At 28.5% G+C, this 21,363-nt stretch overlaps 1 protein-coding gene across 1 annotated transcript; it reads right to left on the bottom strand.

Annotated features, from left to right (window-relative positions):
* Positions 1–5,947: 5,947 nt before the first annotated feature.
* On the bottom strand, positions 5,948–9,679 carry LOC120088402 (inositol diphosphatase DSP4-like). Its single transcript, XM_039045670.2, has 5 exons — positions 9,167–9,679; positions 8,949–9,042; positions 6,835–6,892; positions 6,699–6,742; positions 5,948–6,607 (listed from the first exon to the last, which is right to left on the bottom strand). The coding sequence occupies exons 1-5, from the start codon at positions 9,421–9,423 to the stop codon at positions 6,422–6,424; spliced, it is 639 nt and encodes a 212-aa protein (XP_038901598.1). The 5' UTR covers positions 9,424–9,679; the 3' UTR covers positions 5,948–6,421.
* Between the last annotated feature and the right edge of the window lie 11,684 nt (positions 9,680–21,363).

Raw genomic sequence — 21,363 nt, 5'->3', positions numbered from 1 at the left:
TCCTTGCATCTTAGCTACGAGATTTGGATGGTACTTTTTTTTAGAAAAATACATTTTGGTCCCTAGGTTTTGGGGTTAATTTCTATTTAGTCAAAATGTTACATTTTTAATCCTTGAGTTTTTTTTGTTTGATTTCAATTTAGTCCTTAGGTTTCAAAGTGTTACGATTTTACTTTGAGGTTTGAGTTTTGTTTCAATTTGGTTTTTTAGTTTCAAGATTTATACTTTTAACCTTTATTTTTTACTAAATAGTCACTTTCAATCTTTTGTGTTAATGTCAAAGAATAGAAAAAAAAATTATAATTAATTAAGTTTTATTATTTTTTATTCTCTATTAAAATTTCACTTCATAATTATTTAAATGTAATAAATAGAGAATGTTCAAAGACCGGAGTATTTAGTAAGAAAAGTCAATGTTAAAAGTGTAAATCTTGAACCAATAGATCAAACAAAACTTGAATCTCAAGAGTCAAACGATGTCATTTTGTAACCTAAAGACTAAATTGAAATAAAACTTAAAAATTAATTACTAAAAATGTAACCATTTGAAACTATGGACCAAATAGAAAATAGACCCTAAATTTAGGAACAACAAATTTTTTTATTTTTTTTTTAGAAAAAATCCAATTAAAAGCATAACGAGAAACGTAACAATAAGGTCTGTAACTCCATGGTATATACATAAGAGTGTGTCGGTAATCCTGAGGTCTGTAATTCCCCTTTAATACTAAAAAAGGGTAAAATAATTTTTACTAATAAAAAAATAAAAGGAGGCAATTGTATTGAAACATAACGATAATATCATTAGGAAAGAAAATGTGGACATTTTTCAAGTGAGATATAAATTCATTTGTATTAATTTATCAATATTTATTTTTCTTTTCTTCTTTTGATTTTGATTTTTTTTATTTGTAAAAAAAGAAAAAAAATATGAGTGTATTATAATATATATATATATATTTTAGAAACGTAGATATTAGGCTTAATTAAAAGTCATGTCGATGTTACTAAGGTATATGCGTGTGAAGAAAATTGAAAGGTAAAGTGTAGTGGGACAAAGACACGTGTACATTTAAAGATTTCAATTGAGGCATTATCATATTATATTCCACAATCAAACAAACTAATTTTCATATCCACTCAACTCTTCGACTCAATTCATATTTATGGATCTTATTAATTAGTAGTTAAATTAAGCTTCTTTTCGCAATCATTTAAGTCTCGTTTAGTAATTATTTGATTTTTATTTTTATTTTTTTTAAAAAAATTCATAGATACTATTTTCACTTATAAATTTCTTCTTTTGTTATCTAGTTTTCACCAATAGTTTAAAAAAACCCATCCAAATTTTGAAAACTAAAAAAAAATAGCTTTTAAATTTTTTTTTTTGTTTTTTGAATTTGGTTAAAAATTCAACGTTATACTTAAAGAAAAATTCATATCATTGTAAGAAATTGAGACAAAATGTGCTTAATTTAAAAACTAGAAACTAAAAATAAAATAATTACCAAATGGGGTTTTTTTTTTATTTTTTTTATTTTTTTTATTTTTTTTAAAATCATGCTTGTTTGTTTACCTTCTTTACCATTGTTTTCGTATTTATTAATCAAATATTTGAGTTATTAACCAAATTTTAAAAATTAATTCTTAAAAACTATTCTTTTTTTAGTTTTCAAAACTTGACCCGTTTTTTAAAAAGCTTCTACAAAATAAATTACAAAAACAAAGAAATCATAAGTGAAATTAGATTTTACAAGTTTTAATTTTTTTTTTTTAAAAAAATAGAAGTAAAATACAAAATAATCATTAAATATTATCTGAATTATCAGATTTAAAAGTTTAATTTCGGGGTGTACTTGGGTTGGATTGGGTTGAAGGTGTTTTTTTGGACCTACCGAATTTTCGGGTTAGTTGAGTTGGCAATCCAAAACACCCTAATAAAGTATGCAACCCAACCCAATCCAACCCTTGAAATTCAGGTGAGTTGTTGGGTTATAACTTGTTTTTTTCCCTTAATTAAAAATATGTAAATTTGTATACAACACATGATTAATAACTAAAATCTCATAAAATTTAAATGCTAAAATTCCAAATATCTATGATATTGATTGCAAACTTTAAACAAAGACAAATATCATAACAATTTGAAAAGAAAAATATTAAAAATTTACAAATTAATCAAAGTTTAAACAAAGAAACATATATATAAACAAAATTCGTGTTAGGTTGGGTCAACCCAAATTCATTTTTATCCAACCCACGACCTAACCCAACCCAACAAAATATAGAAAATGTTTAGGATTGACAATAGAAATAGCAAATTTTAAAGTTTCATTTGGAAAAATGGCAAAAAGGGTTCAAAATTATCAAAATAGGAAAATAAATTTATATAATAGAGATACTAATTAGTAAATGATAAAACTATTATAAAACAACAAAATTAAGTAAAAACGAGAATACAAAGATACATTGCTTCAAAAACAACGAATACCATAAATACACTCTATTCAAACATTCTAGAACCATAAATATACAATATCTAAATATTCTAAAAGCAAAAATTAAAGATCAAATTAAAAATCACCCAATATGATCTTTAACGCTTCTGGCTGCCTATAGTATGCGTGTATACGGAAGATGATGACCAGGCGGTGGGAGTCATTAGAAACTTATGGATGTCCACAACAATGGACTTTCTTGAAGGTGAAAAATAGCAAAATTGATTATACCAGGTTGTTGATATGTGAATATTTGAAGAAATTGCAACTTCAAGACGATGTGACTATTGGAAATATGATTGCGTTTGACACTAAACGAGTTGTGTGGAGTTTCATCATCTTCATTCCATGTGGTCATTTTCCTCATAGGATCTTGAAAGTCAACCTTAAACACTATCAATCCCAGAACGTCGTGGTTAAAAACAATGTTCAAAGTAGAAACAAAAGTGTGTGAGCGCAAAAAGGTTGGCGATCTGACGAGGGTAGTCGTCAAAAGCTAGTGAAGAAGATGAAGAATGTGTGATTTAGGATTTCTTTAATCTTATTTTAATAATAATTATAAGGATAATGATAATTATAATGATATTATTATAATAATAATTATTATTATTAATAAACTGAACAATACATATATATGTGTATATATATGCACATGTTTCAAACATTTAAAGATTAAATTCTTATTTATATGTTTCTTTTTAAGTACAATAAGTTATTTTTACATGTTTCTATATGAAAAATTGAAAACATGAAAAATATGAAGGAAAAAATCAAATTAATTTGATAATAATATGTATAAACTAATGAAAAAATATTTAGATATAACTGAATTTGTAACAAACATTTAAACAAATAGAAAGTTAGTTAGATAAAATCAAATTTGATAATAGAGGATAAATTCGAATATAAATTGGGAAGAAAAATCAAGAAGTTTTTGTTTATGGTTATTAATTCGATAAGTAGTCATATAAAATCTAATTTGATAATAAAATATAAATTCAAATATAATTCGAAGAAAAAAAAATCAAGAAGGGATATCGTTTATTTACAATAACACTGTATTCATAATTCTATTTTCATTTAAACTTTAACAATTACACTGTATTTATAATTCCATCAACTACAAAATCTATGAAAGAAGCCTAATTCGTAAACCTATGAAAGAAGCCTAACTCGTTGTAGAGGTATAAAAGATTACAAAAGTGAATACTTTTTTGTTTGTTAAAAAGATAAATTAATAGTATGATAATGAATAAAAAGTGATTAAAAAAATACGACTTACCTCTTTTTTGTAATTATTTTCATTTTCAATGTTAAAAAAGGCCCATCATGTCATTTCATTCGCCTCCCCACCCTGTTTGAACTTAAAGAGTGAATTTTTCATTTTCGTTAAATTAATCATTTAAGAAACGAAGAATAAGGAGTAATTGCAAGCAAGTAAATGAAGCCAATTAAGTTTACACAGAGGTTTTAAAAACTGAGATTAGATATGAGGATCGAATAGTACGAATTATGAAAACATAAAATTTAAATTTGAAAATACAGATTTATATTAAACGTAAAATTTCCAATAAATATAGTATTTGAAGCTATAAACTATTCATTTTTGTTAAATTACCGTATGTATAATAAAATATATTATACAATTATCTGAGATTGATACAGAAATTTTAACGTAAAACATATTCATAAATTAATTGAGAATACTATATATTCAACTAATTATTTAATGGATATCTATAATTAATTTTATAATTTATAAATATATTATAATCGTACACATTTTAAACCATTTTTAAATGTATAACATATATCTAAAAAAATATAAAATACAAATTTATTTTTATGGAGTCCACTATTTTAAGTTTATGCTTTAGATTGCTCAGCAAACATACCCTAATTCTGGACTCTTTTAGTGAGAATCATTAGATGATGTATTATTCAATTTTGAATGATTTAAGAATTTAGCTTGCTATATAACTAATATTTCACAAATGTCTTAAAGTTTAGTAATATTTCATAATAAGATTTCAACAACATTTTTAGATATTTTGAACATTTTAATAGATTCTCAATCTTTTAAATTCTTAATATTTTAAAATAAAAATGTACATCATTTTTAATTTATTATTCATTATAAAAATATTTTTTTAAAAAATATCATTAATTACATGATCTCCCATCAATATATTTTCACTAGTCTCAATTGATATTCATTTAATGCGAGATATTTCAAATTAATATTTCCTTCTTTCTAGAAAATTTTGTTCATTTTCTTCCTTATCCTTAATTGAAAACCAATCACCTCTCTATTGAGATCTCGAATGTATATCGAATATACTTGTAATATACTGAAAAATGTAAATATACATCGCATATATCATAGTTTACCTTTTTTTTTTTTTTGTTTACAAATATACCAAAAAATATAAATAATCATCGTATATATTATTCGATATATAAGATGATATATTATTCAAAGTTTTGTTCATGCACATAACAAATATACCTTAAACATAGTATATATTATTCGATATATAAGATGATATATTATACAAAGTTTTGTTCATGCACTTAACAAATATACCTTAAATTATTTCTAGAAAATTCAAAATATAATGCTAATTATATCAAAGAACACTTTTTTAATACAATAATTGCAGGGGTGAAGATTAAACCTCCAACCTCTAGAGACTGAGGGCATGCTAATACCAACCGAACCAAGCTCACTTTGACAAATATACCTTGTTTTTTCTCATTGAAATTTCTTGTCAATTATTGATTCAATTGAATTTTGTCAATTGTGTAATTAGACCTATTTATTTAGACTATATATGTAGGAAGTTTTTTTATTCACGTTCATCTATCAGCTTAAATTTTTTATTAAATAAATTATACACATCAACAGAAACATCCAAAACAAAACCCTTTCCTTTTTAAGCACCAGCCAGCCTCACTGAGGAAGAACTCCAGTGAAGTTTACAGCACATAAGCTGGATTTTAAGGACAAAAGACGAGCAATCAGAAAACAGTAACCATTATTATGTTGGCAAAAAAGGCAGAATAGAGATGCTATGCAATCATTGCCCGTGATCATTAACAGCACCAACCTCAAAAGTGAAGAGACCAGTCAATAAGGGAATGGAATTCCTGCTCATTCCCTCTATATGGTCCTAAATTAAGCCATAAAGGTATAAGTCCACCACCACCTACTATGTGCCACTCCAATCATTTTTATCAAGAGTTAAAACTGAAATTCATAATGTCGACAATCATTTCATATAAGGAAGCACAGTTTCCAGTGCACTGAATGAATCCTATAAGAGTTCCATAAGATATTTAAATGATAAATTATGCATTATTGGTTGATGGGATGTATAAACTACCTTTGATTCAGTGGTCGCCTTGCTTTTTCCACTGACCTTCGAGCTTTCAGACAGAGATGATCATACAGCTGAAAATTGTTAATGCCATTTTATTGGTCCAAATAAATCAACATTACTTACACCAGTTACATTATGGTTCTTTTACATGAAAATTGTATTGATATCCACCGAAGAAAAGGCCCATGCCTCTGTCTAGCTGCCTTGTCTTTTTTATTCTTTTTTGCTTCAACCAACATTATAACTATGAACTGTACGGTGTTTGAGTTTTTCTACTGCTCTAGTCTAATTAGGTCCACCAAAGAAATCTTGTAAATCAGAGTGATTTAGAAAAAGAGTTTGGGGCAGGTGTAAGAGTAAGGGTATGTATAATACCTTGAGGTGTACAAAACATTCATCATTATCCCTAACGAAGAAAATAAAGGAGAAAGAAAAGGAAAGTCTCTAAATTACTTAGAAGGATTTCAGGAGTCCTGTCTTTTCCATTTAACTCGGCACAAGATCTGCCACAAACAAAAAACCTTTCAGTATAATTATTTTTCACCTCTTTGAGCATGAGAATGACATGGGAAGATGCTTCAAGCCAGAGATATCGAACAACTCCATAAACCTCTGGTCTGAAATTCTTGCTTTTGCAGCTGCAAACCTCTGGTACTCATCAAACACAGAAGTGAGGCACCACCTCTGCACTTTTCTCAGGCATCCAACAAGACAACCAGTCCGATGCTGGATAGAGAGAGAGAAGAATTTCTAGTTAAGGGAGTAGTGAAGTTGGATTCATGGGAAGGAAGCATAAGCGGGAAAACACGATTACTACCTTTCCTCTTTTGCAATGTATGAGAACTGGATGATTCCTATCGTCTGTATTGAGAAAAATTTAACCTAATTACGAAACAATAATGTTTACAGAAAGTTAATCTAGTCAATCGGTTAAAGATGATATTCAGCAGTACCAAGGACAACTTTCAGTGCTTCACGAATCATATCATCTGGGATGTTCACGAAAGGCTCCTGAATACACAAATATGATATCAATGTAAAAAACAGTAGACCAACTCAAAGACAGTATAGCTTTACTGTGCAATCTAGCATAGTTAGAGATATGTAACTCGTATTCTCATTTCAACTAGAGCAAAATCATAGCATCATAGTACCAGTTAAAGTGGAGCATAAAAGATCAGGAAGTCGAATGCCACATTACCATAAATCAAGCATCCATATAACTGAGGTATAAACCTTGAGCATTTGATAAAAATTGGAGCCCTGAGGCCTCATAAAAAGGATGAAAATGATGTTCACTGACAGAATAATGAAGTTATGGCTTACAAGGATCCAATGAAGTAAATATTTGAATCAACAGAGAAGCGGAAAATGATAACCAAAACCCTCTCAAATCTCCTAAACTTGTAATCTAGTTTTATTGAGCCTGAGATCACATGATACAGTTAGTAACACTGGTAGATCAAATCAGGTCTCTCTCATTGGCTGAGAAAATCTGTTTTCTGTTTCAAATCACAATTTACTGTCTAGCAGCTCAATGATAGATTTGTGCTTGTGGGCATTCATCAGAAAACTTAAATCCTCAAAAGATAACCCGTGAAATATTTATTAAGACCCTTTTAGGAAACATTTAGGCTTCGTTTGGTAACCATTTCGTTTTTTGTTTTTGGTTTTTGAAAATTAAGTCTATAAGTATGTCTTCCATCTCTAAATCTCTTGCTTTAATATCTACATTTTACCCATATTTGCAAAAACAAAGTCAAAATTTGAAAATTAAAAAAAAAAAGTTTTTAAAAACTTGTTTCTGTTTTTTAGATTTGGCTAAGAATACAACTCTCCTACTTAAGATTGATACAGAGCATGACAAGAAAATGAAAGGAAATAGGCTTAATTTTCACAAACCAAAAACAAAAAATGAAATGGTTACCAAACGGAGCCTTAGTTTTTGGTTTTTAGTTTTGAAAATTAAACCTATAAACATCCCTTCTACCTCTAAATTTCTTACTTTGTAATCTACTTTTTATCAATGTTTTCAAAAACTAAGTCAAAGTTTGAAAACTAAAAAAAAAAAATAGTTTTCAAAAATTTGTTTTTGTTTTTGGAATTTGACTAAGAATTCAAGAAGATGCAAATCAGCGTAAGAAAATGAGAGAAAAATATGCTTACTTTTCAAAACAAAAAACAAAAAACAAAATGGTTACCAAACAGGCTAAATAATCAATATTTTCAAATTCCAAAGATCAATCTCCATCAAGCTGTATGCATGGTCTAGTGTTGATTAGACTAAAGTTAAACGTTAGTCTGTAGATGCAGAGGGCAAAAACTGAAATGATGCTCCAATATTTCAAGCACAAAGCATTTCTCCTGATTGCATCTCAACTTATAAGGGACAGAAGCGAATTAGAAATTCTTTCTAATGAATTTGCACTTCTTTTAAGCGATTTGAATTGATTTTTTAAAATACTTTTGTCGATCTGATTTTGTATCAATTCTTTGATGAGCACAATTGCCCCAATTATAACCACATCAATGATCAAGTTTTCACTGGTAGTATACATACTTGTAACAACTTTGCAGTGTGAATAGCAAACAGAATTATTAGCCAAAATTTGCACTGATACACGCCATAACTTATCATCCTTCAAACATATATTCTTCATAACAGCAATACGAGGACTAGAGCATAATATCAAGATCATTCAAAAGTTCAAAACAAATATCAATTTAAAGAGCGTACAACTCCCAAGACATCTTATAGTACTTCCGCCCTCTTTGAAGCTTATAAACTTGTTTAACCTTCAAACTTCATTATTATAAAAGAAAACCGATTTATGTGACAAACAACTCCATACCGAATTGCGCATGCGTTCTCTGGTAACGTTTCACATAATTTAAAAAACGTGCTATAATGTAAAGGATGAGCATCTACATTTAATGCAGTAATTTCCTAATCCAAATATAGAAATCAAATTATTAGCGTTGAGTTGTTAACTAAAGACAGAGTTTAAATCAAAACATCAACAGTTCTAAGAAATAAAGGAGAATCCAAAAATGAACGAGAACGCACCTTATAGCTTTCGATTCCAAATTGAAACAATCTAATCCCGTTCGACTTGAGGAACTCCATGTTGTGTTCCGGATAGGGCTCCGGACATAAACATCTGCATCCATAAGTCGATGCAAAATTCAGGTATAAAGAAAATCAAAACATAGATACTGAATCACAAAAACACAGGAAATGAAAGTACTCGGATGAGTAGTATCCAAACGAAAGAACATACATACATAATGGAACGGAGACCTAGGGTTTGGAGGAAGGAGAAGTTAGCAGAGTCAGGGAAGCCGGAGCGAAAAATGCCATTATCGACCATGGAAAAGTTGAGAGGAGGAATATAGAGGCCGTCACCATCCCTGTCGCAGTCTTCGGAAGCTTCCATTACGACCGACGACGAAATACTGCGATGGTGATCAATTGTATCAACCTCAATAGTCCTGCATATCTGTTCAGACTGATGCTTCAGGTTCTGCTCTTCGAATTTCATTACAGCTGAAGAAGAAGAAGAAGAAGAAGAAGAAGAAGAAGATGATGACGACGATGAAGATGATGATGATGATGATGATGATCAAGGAAACAAACTGAGACTGCACAAAGTGCGGCTTTATAGGGAAGAGATAAAGAAGGAAGGAGAAAGGCTTTGGGATCAAGACGGATATTCGATGTCCTCTGTGCCTTTCCAGCTTTTCTTTTTCTTGCTTCCATTCGTGGTATTCAATTTTGGTCGACAAGTCGATATTCTTAAAATATTAAATAAAATATCACTATCTTTAACCTTTAAAATGTCCAATCTTGATAAAAATATTGATATCTTAATTTTATAAAAATTTAGATCAAAATATTGATGAAAGTTGATAAATAAATTTGAAAAAATTATAAAAGCAAAAAAATCAAAAAAAATAAATTTAAATTCGTAAATAAATATTTTATGATTTTTAAATAAATTAATATTTATATTATTTATATTATATTTACATGAGTGATATTTTATTACTTAATTATTATGTTGTATGGATTTTTCTATGATATAATTGAAATATCGATTCACCTCTCATGTCGGTATTGAACCCATGGAAACGTAGAAATATCGATGGAAATATCGACGTGGAGACAGAAATTTAATATTATACTAGTGTCAAGTTTGAAATATCGATGTTGATCAAACTATTGAAGCCCAAATTTTATGAAAATATCGACGTCGATGAAATTTTTGAGAAATTTGATGGAAATTATAATAGTTAGTTAATAAAATTTTAGATGTAGATTAATTAGACTACAATTGACTCCTTTTATTTATTATTTCATTAAAATAAGACAACATTTAAATGTATATTGTGATTGTATGTGTAAATAACTACATGTCAATGCGAAAGCATAATTAAAAAAAGAAAAAAAAGAAAAAAATTAAAGTTTTTGAATATTTTTTAGGTGAAATGATCGAAAATGAAAATTTTGGATGATAAACGAAACAAAACCCAAATCAATTTAGTTTTGAGGTGAAATTATGTAAAAATTTGATAGAAATATTTGAATGAGGTTAAAAATAAGTTTAGGTTGTTTTTTTTGTGGTTTTAGTTTTCAAATTCAATTTCTTGAAAAATTAAAGTTTTGGACTGAAAATAAAGATGAAATTTGAGAAAAGTTGAAAACTAGAAAAAATAGGACGTTGATTAAAAAAAAATCATCTTGAAAATGATATTGACATGTGAAACTATCTATTGACATTTGAACTATATAATTGTGTGTAATCAGAACATAAAACTAAGAAAACTTAAACTGAACTAACGTAGTTAGTTCTAAAAAAATAAAAATTTCCTCAAAATTACGTTTAAAAGGGGCTGATCGAAATTTCCATCTACCAAAATTTCAAGATTTCAATTAAATTTTTCACTATGATTAGTACAAATATAATATAAATAAAGTTCAATTATAAATTTAATCTCAATAGTTTAGAAAAGTTAAAATTTAATTTCTAAAATTTAATATAATCTTTATATTTTTGATAAAACTATTATAAATAATTTGGAATTATTTAAGAAGTATTTATCAAAATATATAACTTATATATGAACTATAAAGACTAAATTTTATCATTTGAAATTATAGAAAATTGTATTCTAACTATCTAGTCATAGAGATCAATTTTTATAAAAAATAAACAGGTTCACTTTTATAAAACATATAAAATATTTCATTTTTTTTTGGAAATATCCATGAGCATCACTATTTTATAAATATGTTCATTGAAATAAAAACTTGGGGTATACATAGGTTAGATTTAGTTATTTTTTTAACCAATCGGAAAATGCAGTGTCAAGTTGACAATCCAAATGATTTAAATATGGTCTCGAATCCAACCCAACTCCATTGAATTGAGTTGAATTTGGATTGTCAGATCATCATTATATTTTTCTTCTTAATTTTTAATGCTTAAATTTATCTACAACATATATCAAATGACTAAAATCTCATGAAATAAATTCTTACATACTAAATATCTATAATATTTATTACAAATTTTATACAAAAACAAACCTTCTTAAAAGAAAAACATAAAGAATTCACCAATGCATCAATTCTAAAAGAAATTTATATATCTTTTATCAATATATATGTAAATTCAGGTTGGATCGGGTCAATCCAATTTCTTTTATTCAACACTATACCCAACTCAACCCAAGAAAAATACAAAAAATTTGACCCAACCCAATCCAAAAATAAAATTATCCCAATTCAATCCTTCTAATTTAGATAGAATAGTCTGACTTGTTCCTATTGTCGGGTCATCGGAACATCCCTACTCCATATTTCGGTAAACCTATAAACTGCTTTTATTTTTATTTTTATTTTTTTGGTATTTTTCTTTCTTCACAAGAAAAAAGAAAAAAAAAAGTATGGCATGTGACTTGTGACTTGTGAGTATGAGATTTGACTGTGACTCCTTTTTTTTTTTAATTCACTTTTTAAGCATGTAATATTTGAGATAAATGAAAAAGTATTTCATTAGGGTGGGTTTCGATTATCCTTTGATTTTTTTTTTTGTTTTATTCTTTGTGTTGAAAAATATTATATCTTTCGAGAGATTTCTTAATTGATGTGACAACTTATGTTCAAAAATTAAAACACATATCATACATCATTTACAACTTAATTTCAAATATATAAAAGATTAATATGTTTCTATAATATTAATTTTTTATCAACATGTCGATATTTTCATCGATATTTCTACGTTCTAATAGGTTTGATATCGACATGAGAGATGAATCGATATTTTTAATATTTTGTAAAAAAATTGATGAAATATAATAATTAAGCAACAAAATATCACTAATATATAAACATGTTAACTTACTTAATAATTATAAATTTTTAATTTATTAATTTAAATTTATTTTTTGAATTTTTTTGTTATAGTATCTTTTCAGAAATATTCATCAAAATTTCTATAAAATTTAGATCTCCATATTTTTGTCAACATAGACATTTTAAAAGTTAGAATTCTAAACTCTCTACGACCTCTAGGGGATAAGATATTTTCCGAAACTTATTAAGTTTCATATCAACTCAAAAAAATATTGAACTTTTCAGATAATTTTATGGTTATTAATATTAATTTCAACATCATTCACAGCTTAAAATTTGCAGTGAATTTGTCGCATCTTTCAATTCTTACACATAATGTGACTTTAATTGCATCCATATTTTAATTAAAAAAACTATCTTATAGTATTTATTTAAATAATTTTAAAAATTAAAGGTTAAATGAAACGTTTTAAAAGTCGACGGCATATATATAATCTAGAAGGCTTACACAAGGGAATATTAGAATTAGTCGATCTGACATCAATAATGGATGATAATTATTTCATTTAACAAAGGAAAATTAAAAAGTAAAGTTTAAACTTAAATTAGAAACTTAATACTTAGGAATAATGGATTGGACATGCTTCCAATTTGATAGTCATGGTTTCAAAAGAAAATTTCGTTAAGGTTTAAGAAATCTATATGTATTTTATTCTTTTTTTGAAAAAATATGTATTTGAATGCCCAAGGCCTAATTTGGCATTTGGCTTCGTTTATTGATTGAGTAAATTTAAAGAATAGAATAAAATGAAGAGTAACAAGGAAGATTTTATTGAATAATTCAGATTTTCCTTTTTGATTGGATCAATTTAACAAAATTCTTTCTTTATTGTATAAATTTGAATTCTAAACTTTCAATTTCATTGCTTTAAATCTTCGACTTAAATAAGGATTATATTCTTAATCTCTCAATTTTTATTAATTCATCCCCTACCTAAAAAGGAAAAAAAAAAATAGAAAACTTCACAAAAATAAGTTTAACCAAGGTAATTGCCCTTGAATAACTTTACCCAATAATCATAAATTTCAAAAGAAAAAGATAGTTCTAATGTTGTTTTCTCCACCGATAATTTTTTTTTAACAATATTTGAAGTTCATTTGTTAGAGAGTTCAAAATTGAAAGCATTAGGTTAAAGATTACAATATTTACATAAATTTGAGATGCTACTCGGTTAAACTAAAAAATTAAGGTTAAAATTAAAACAACCGAACAAGTTTATAGTTAATTTTGATTTTCTTTTGTTATCTAAATTTTATCGATGGTTTAAAAAATCAAGTCAAATTTTTTAAAACTAAAAATAAGTGATTTTTAAAAATTTGTTTTTATTTTTTTAATTTGATTAAAAATTCAACTATTTATACCAATCATTATATGAAATTACAAGAAAATAGGCTTAATTTTTAGTCGACTTATACTCATTTGTGATGTGTCACTCCTTAAAATGATTGTTTTATTTTTCCTTAAAAAATTGTTGTTTTATAGCTAATTAGACATAAATTATTGTCTAAAAAAGGAAAGAAAAAAAAAAAGCAAATGTGTCATTAATTTGTTGTTTTATTTATACCATTAAGGGGTGTTTGATAAGTAAGGAGAGTTGGGTTGAGTTGGTATTTTTTACCAACTCAATGTTTGACCTACTTTAAATGTTGGTGGGGTTGAGTTGGTTATTTTACCAACTCACCCCAACTCTCTCCAATTCTTTCTCCCTCCAATGTTTTTAATGGTTCCACCTATCGGTCTCCATTGGCGATTACCGCTACCACACTCCGGCGGCATACTCAGATGAAGCATTGACCACATTCGGATGGCCAACTCCGAGTTTCAACAACCACCTTCGATGACACTCTGGCAACAAATTCCGACAACCACCTTGGTAAAAAAAAAAAAAAAAAAACTCTGACTTCCACATTTGCACGACCAACTTTGACGAATAACTTCGGGCTCCACCAACCACCTCCGACGAAAACTCTAGCGACTAACTCCAACGACTACTTTTGCACAAGCAATTTCGACGACATACTCTGCCTACTACATTCGTGTGCCCAACTTCGACGACCACTAATAAAAATAAAAACGGTGGGTTTAATTACCCACCATTTTATCACTCTCACTCTCACCTGTTTTTCCACGCGTTTTTCATTACTCTTCCAAGTTCTTCAATTACTTTCTCGTTTCTCTCTCTCATGCTCTCTTCATATTTATCCCCCCATTCTCTCATCTTCTTTCTTCTTTTGCCGTCAAATCATCTTTTTCATTTTCTATTTTTTTTTCTCTATTTGGCTCATATAGATTTTGTTTTCTCTTTTCTTTCTCAACTCCTCTATTCTCTTTTTTTATTTTATTTCTATGGTTGTTCTTTTAGATCTAAATTTTCTTCTTCTATTTTATTTTTTCTTAGATCTACAAACTATTACATACGACGTCCTATTATTGTTTCACTAAACAAAAGTTCAACGATATGTTTTAAATAACCTATCCTTTTATGTTTTCAAATAGTATATAGTTCTAATGAAATAGTGAAGTTTAAAATTTTGGCTAAAGGTTTTTTTTTTTTTTTTTTTTTTTTTAAAGTTAGTACACTGATACAACATAATAGTAGAAAAAATGGACATCAATATTACTAAATCATTTCACCTTTTAGAAAAAGGTAAATCCGTATTCCACAAATTGGTCAAATAAAGGCTATGTAATGGTTGGTTTTATGATTTAAATTGTAAGATTTTGGTTTTTTTAAGATTAACATTTAAGTGTCATCCCTTATATCTAAAACAATGTCAATAGTTTCATTTGATAGCACTAATCCTTTCAGTTCTTTTTAATTTTTATGGTAATTAATGATTAAGTTGGTTTTTTGAATGGAATAATCACTTCGATTTGAGTGTATAAAAAATTGAATTCAAAATTTTGTGTTATGAGAATGGAAAAGAATTAGAAGTTTTTTTTTTTTTTTTAATCTTAGAAAAGTTAGAAAAATATATATATAGTTGAAAATTAAAATTAACAATAGCAAAAAAAAAAAAAAAAGTCAATTTCATTTAAAAAACAGCACCATATACTTTACTCAACTCAGCACATCAAATACAGATAATGTAACTCTTCATATAATTTAACTCTCCGAATAATAATTACCAACTAAATTAAACTCAACTGACTACTTTTATCGTACGTCAACCGTTCTCTAACTAACAAAAGTGAGCATATGCCACCTGACACCTAAACACGTGATTGACAAAATTTTATTTTATCGATGAGGCTGGACTTATCCGATGAATGGATAAGATTTCATATTTTTCGCTTGTTAATTAAAAAATAAAATAAAATAAATAAACACAAAATTAACCGTATAAACTTTTTGTTGAGAAAATCTAGCCAACTTTTTTTAGGACGACGTAATTCAACGTCAAGAATAAATTTTAAGAGATTTAAATATAAGACCAATTAAAAACTATTTAAATAATTATTTTAAACTCAATTCAATTAGTTAAAACATTTTATATTATCATCTAATCTTGTATTTTATAATCGTTGAATTATTAAAAATAGGAAATTTTACCTCTTTAATCCCTCTATTTTTAGTACATTTTTCATTTGATCTATAAAATTTAAAATCTACATTTAATTTTCATTTGATCTATAAAATTAAAATTTTACATTTTTATTTATGAGTTTCAAGTATAATTAGTTTCCATTGAATCCTATTCAAAATTCTACACTTTTTTAAGTTCAACATTTTTAGTCCCATCATGCTTGCTTTTCAATAGTGAAGATGTGGCATTTTTAATTAACTATTATTATTTAGGATGATTATAAGAAATTCGCTCTCTCTCTTTTAATGTTATCTCCTTCTCTCACTAACCTTATTCTACCCTCCCTTTCAGTTGAATTTTTTTTTTTATCACTTTGGCCATGTCACTATTTAAATAAATTAAGAAAAAGAATGAATAATAATTATTCTAAATTAATTATATTAATGATACATTTGTCAAGATAAGCTTAGTTCAATAATGTCTAAAAAAACGCAATTTAATGGTAATTGACAAACCCCTCCATTAAAATTGAATGTTCATTCAATTTATCATTCACAGAACTGATGTACTAAAAGAAACTATTAAAAAATTAAAATAAAAGACTAAAAGAGAGCATTTGTGAAAAATCAAAAATAAAAATGCAACATTTAAAATTTATGGAGCAAATAGACTAAAGTTTAAATTCAAAGGTAAAAGTGAATGAAAATCAAACCCGAAAATTCAAACACTAAAAATATTTTTTCTTCAAAAAAATAAAAAATGAAACACTATTTAGAATATTATGGATTATTTTAAGTTAAAATATTATTTTGATCCCTATATTTTGAATTGTATCTAATTTTATTTATTTTACTTTCTGTTAATATACTTTCGATAAATCTTAAATTGAGTCTTTTTCGAACTAATTTTTACTAAAATTTATTAAACAATACTTTTAATACAAAAAATACAATGGTGAATATGTATTCAAGTTTTAGAGAAAACGGCTAATAATAACAAAAAAATCTTTTTAAAAAATTTAAATTAATAAATTTAAAATACATGTATTACTAATTTAATCTATAAAAAAAAAATATTTTTAAAAATAAATAGAAAGAAAAACAGCTGGAAATTGGAACGTCAAATGGTCAAATGGGTTTGTGGCGAGTGGGGCCGACTGTGGAACCGTGAGAGGAATATGCTCTCAAACTGAGCGATCGCAAGGCCCAGCCGCCACGTAGAGTCATGCCATAGTTGTTTTTTGTTTTTTTCTAATTTATTTATTTATTTTAAAATTTATTTTGAAAAGAAGACCCATTGCCATAATTATTTGATAAGGTTTGAGCCTCTAAATTATTGGTCGATAATATGATATTTATTTTTATAACGATACACATTTAAAATTAGAAAGTATTTTAATTTTGTGCCTTCAAATTTTTGGTCTTTTATGTTTAATAAATTTTTGAGCTTTTAGTTTCGTGTGTAAACTATTTGAAACAAATTTAGAAGTTTAATATCTTATTAAATATAACCATCAATTCCATGTTTAATAATAGATTTACAATTTTTAAACTCATGGAATATATCATAAATGTATTAATCACAAAATTGAGAATTCAAAAATTTATTAGATACAAACATGAAAGTTATAGTTGTACCAAACTTGTAATCTAACCTTCATTTTCAACAACTTTACGAACGTAGAAATCAATAATAAAATAGTGAATTTTTTAGATGGGTAACTCTTTCTAGCTCATTAAAATGTGATAACTTGTGGTGAAACTAACTTTTTGTTGGTTTGTATGTCCTAAAACTCGCAGTTTGTAATGTTAAACATATTATATAATCAATAAAGATGTTATTGACGTTTATTCAATAAAACTGTTGTTGAATATATGAATTGCACTTATAAAGACTAAATTCAATAAACTACAGATCCATGACTAGTATTTGAATATATGAACTTTATGTGGAGACATAAGAATGGATCAAGTTCAGTAAATAGCCAAAATGGTCTATAGTATATGAATAAGGTTGGGTACCTTATTCTGGTAACATTATCGGATGCAGCCCACTCTGTAGTTGTTACAATTTGTTGTAAAGTGCTACAAATGAAGTGATCCTGATTCGTTCATGTATTGACATGAGGAGTGGGGGCGTCCTATGCAATGAGTTTGCATAAGATCAAACCAAGAATTAAGTCACTCTTAATTTATAACGTTGTTTACTGCTTAAGATTGACTATTTCAAAGCGATGACCTAGCTAACTTGACCTTAATCTTGAGCTAAGTACGAACTCCTATTTATTCAGGATTATCCTTAGATTTGCATGGGTGTGGGTTGGCTCAACAGCGTCGGCTCAATAAGCCTCTTATTTTAGGGGTAAGATCGGGTAGATAGCTGGGGACATAGGGTGCAAGACAGAATTCACTCCTACCTACTTTTAGGGATAGTAGAGAGGTTGTTTCCTTAAGTGCTGATTTCAGGTCTTGAACAACGGTCCTTGCCCTCTCATTGGCCCGAGAAGGACTCGATTTAGTGATTGGATCATAAACCAATTGTTCATTAGATGATAGGTAAGACTTAAGGAGCAAGATGTAATCTCGGGGTAAAACAGATTTTGACCCAACTGTTATTACAAATAACCTGTGAAGGTTTACTTACTAATCATGGTTATATCAAGTGGACATAATATATCTAGAGATGTCCATTTAACCCATGGGGAATCCCCAAAGACACGGGAAATGGGGGAGGGAGTGGGAAATTTTTTTTCCATTCACCTTTTAGGGCCGGGGATGGGGAATTTATTCCCTGTCCCGGTCCCGTCCCGATCTCCCGCCCCGCCCCGATATAATATATATATAATCTTTTCAAGCAGAACAGAAACCCTCATCCCTCACTCATCTCAGCCGGCAACCGTCCTCATCTCAAACCTTCATTTCCATTTCTCCATTTCCAGTTCCAGTCCCTCATCTCAAGCTTAAGTCGACGCCGAAATCTTCAACCGCGCACGACGTCTGCCGCTCATTCGATGTCAATTCTCAACCACGATTCAACGTCTGCCGCCGTCTACCATCGCTCCTTCGACGTTTGTCACTCATTCGACGTTGAATGTGCCGCTCCTTCGACGTCTGCCGCTCCTAGCCCGAATCTTCACGATTTTGGTCAGATCTATTTGATTCGTCAGATATATTCACGATTTTGGTGATTTCGTTCACTCACACCTTCAGATCTATTAGTTTGCAGTTCCTTCACTTCAAGCCCAACCGTCGTCGTCTCCTTCCATCCAAGATATGTCCAAATTCCAGTAACTATTTGATCTGTCACGATGAGTTTATTTGTGAGCTACTGTCATGTTTTTTTCAATCATCTTTGGTTTGTAGGAAATGATTGTTAGTAACTTAGTAGTAGAAAATAGCTCAAAAGTCAAAACAATAGTAAAAATATGAAAAGATTGCAAAAATTTGACGGCATCGACTTTTGAGGAAGAATTTGTGATATTTTGAAGATTTTGATAGTAAGAATTTCATTGCACCTTTGAGGAAGAATTTGTGATATTTTGATTATTTTTTTTTCATAATTACAATGATATGTAATTGTTATTATTTGACTATTTATAGGTGAAAATGACTTTATCGAATAATAATGAGTTAGAACAAGGCAGTTCAACTCCAACATCTGTGAACATGAGTGAATCAACCCCAATGAATAGTGTTTCAAGTGATAATAATCAATATACACCTATAACATTAGATAGTGATGATAATGAGGATTTGCCAAAACGTAATAGGTTGACATCGGTAGTATGGAACCATTATAAAAGACAAAAAATAAATGATACCATGAAAGCAATATGCAATTATTGTGGAAAAAAGTTGGGAGGAGAATCTAAAAATGGGACAAAACATTTACATGATCATTTCAAAATTTGTACCTTACGAAGACAAAGAGACATTAGGTAATCATGTTTGAGACCCACTAAAATCAATGAGGGAAAAATAGTGCTAAATCCAACTTTTTTTTATTACGAAGCTTCTCGAAGAGACCTTGCTTGTGCTATAATTTTACATGAATATCCTATAAACATGGTTGAACACAAAGGATTTAGGAAGTTTTTGAGTGGTGTTCAATCAATGTTTAAGATGATTTCAAGAACCATAATGAGGAGAGATATAATAAAAATTTATGAAGAAGAGAGAATTAAAACAATGAAGTTTTTGGAAAATAATAGAAGCAGGGTTGCCCTTACTACGGACATGTGGACTGTGACTAGCCAGAAAAAGGGATACACGGCAATCACTGCTCATTTTATTGATGATTCTTGGGTCCTACAAAGCAAACTTTTGAGGTATTTTAGATCTTTTATGTTATTATTTATTTTTTATTTGGTTCTGCATGTAATGTAGTTTACATTTTAATACATTATTACATAATACTTGGTTTGTACATGTGCCACATCCACATACTGGACAATTACTTTTTGAAGCATTAATGGAGTATATATTTGATTGGAACATAGATCGCAAACTATCCACTTTAACAGTGGATAATTGTTCAGCAAATGATGCAATGGTTAACATTTTATTAAGGAAGTTAGATTTAAGGATACTATGGTTGCATGAAAGTTTGTTCCACATTCATTGTTGTGCACATATTCTAAATTTGATAGTGAAAGATGGTTTGGCTGTAATTTCTGATGGTATAGAAAAATTAGAGGAACTGTTCATTTTTGGACTCTTTCTCCAAAAAGGAAGGAAAAATTTGAAGAAGGAGTTCGTCAATTACAAATTTCCTGCACTAAAAAACTAAGTCTTGATTGTGTAACAAGATGAAATTCAACATTCGTGATGCTCAAAACTGCTTTGGAACACAATAATGTTTTTCTTCGTCTAAAACAAGGCGAACCACTATACACATGTCTTTCTTCAAAGACTGATTGGAATTTTGCACACGTGCTTTAGTGAGGGAAGTGCAACTACTAGGCTTTAGTGAAATGACCCAGTAGTTAAAGAATGGTGGTTAATTAGATTAAAGAGTTTAGCCAGTTAATGTAGGATCGTTGGAGCCCATGATCTATAGGTTCATGAGGTCTTCCTACTAGCTCATATCGGACTAAACTTTAGAACAGTGTGACGAATGAATTTGAAGTATTCAAATTTGATTTTTGGAGCAAAGCATTAAATATATATATATATATATGTGTGTGTGTGTGTGTGTGTGTGTGTGTGTGTGTGTGTGTGATATTTAACCTAATGTTTAATTGTGAATTAAACATAAAGAGAGAGAAATAAACTATAGTCTTTAAGCTGCTTGATCTTGAACGATCGGCCTTTGGGCTTATTGATTTTCTTAGACGATCAGCCTTTGGGCTTGTTGATCTTGTTGGATGATCGGCCTTTTGGTTTGATGATCTTGTTGGATGATCGACCTTTGGGCTTGATGATCTTCTTAGAGGATTAGTATTCGCACGAGGCTTCCGAAGAAACTTGTTTCGTGGAGTTGAGCTTTAGGTTGTGTTGATGTTGATGTTGATTTGATGCGATGTTGTTCGATC

This window comes from Benincasa hispida, chromosome 10 (genome assembly GCF_027475165.1).
Source record: "Benincasa hispida cultivar pf3 chromosome 10, pf3_genome.v1.1, whole genome shotgun sequence".
Taxonomy (NCBI): Eukaryota; Viridiplantae; Streptophyta; class Magnoliopsida; order Cucurbitales; family Cucurbitaceae; genus Benincasa; species Benincasa hispida.
The sequence above is the reverse complement of the archived record's forward strand: the minus strand, read 5'-3'. Positions and strand labels throughout refer to the sequence as shown.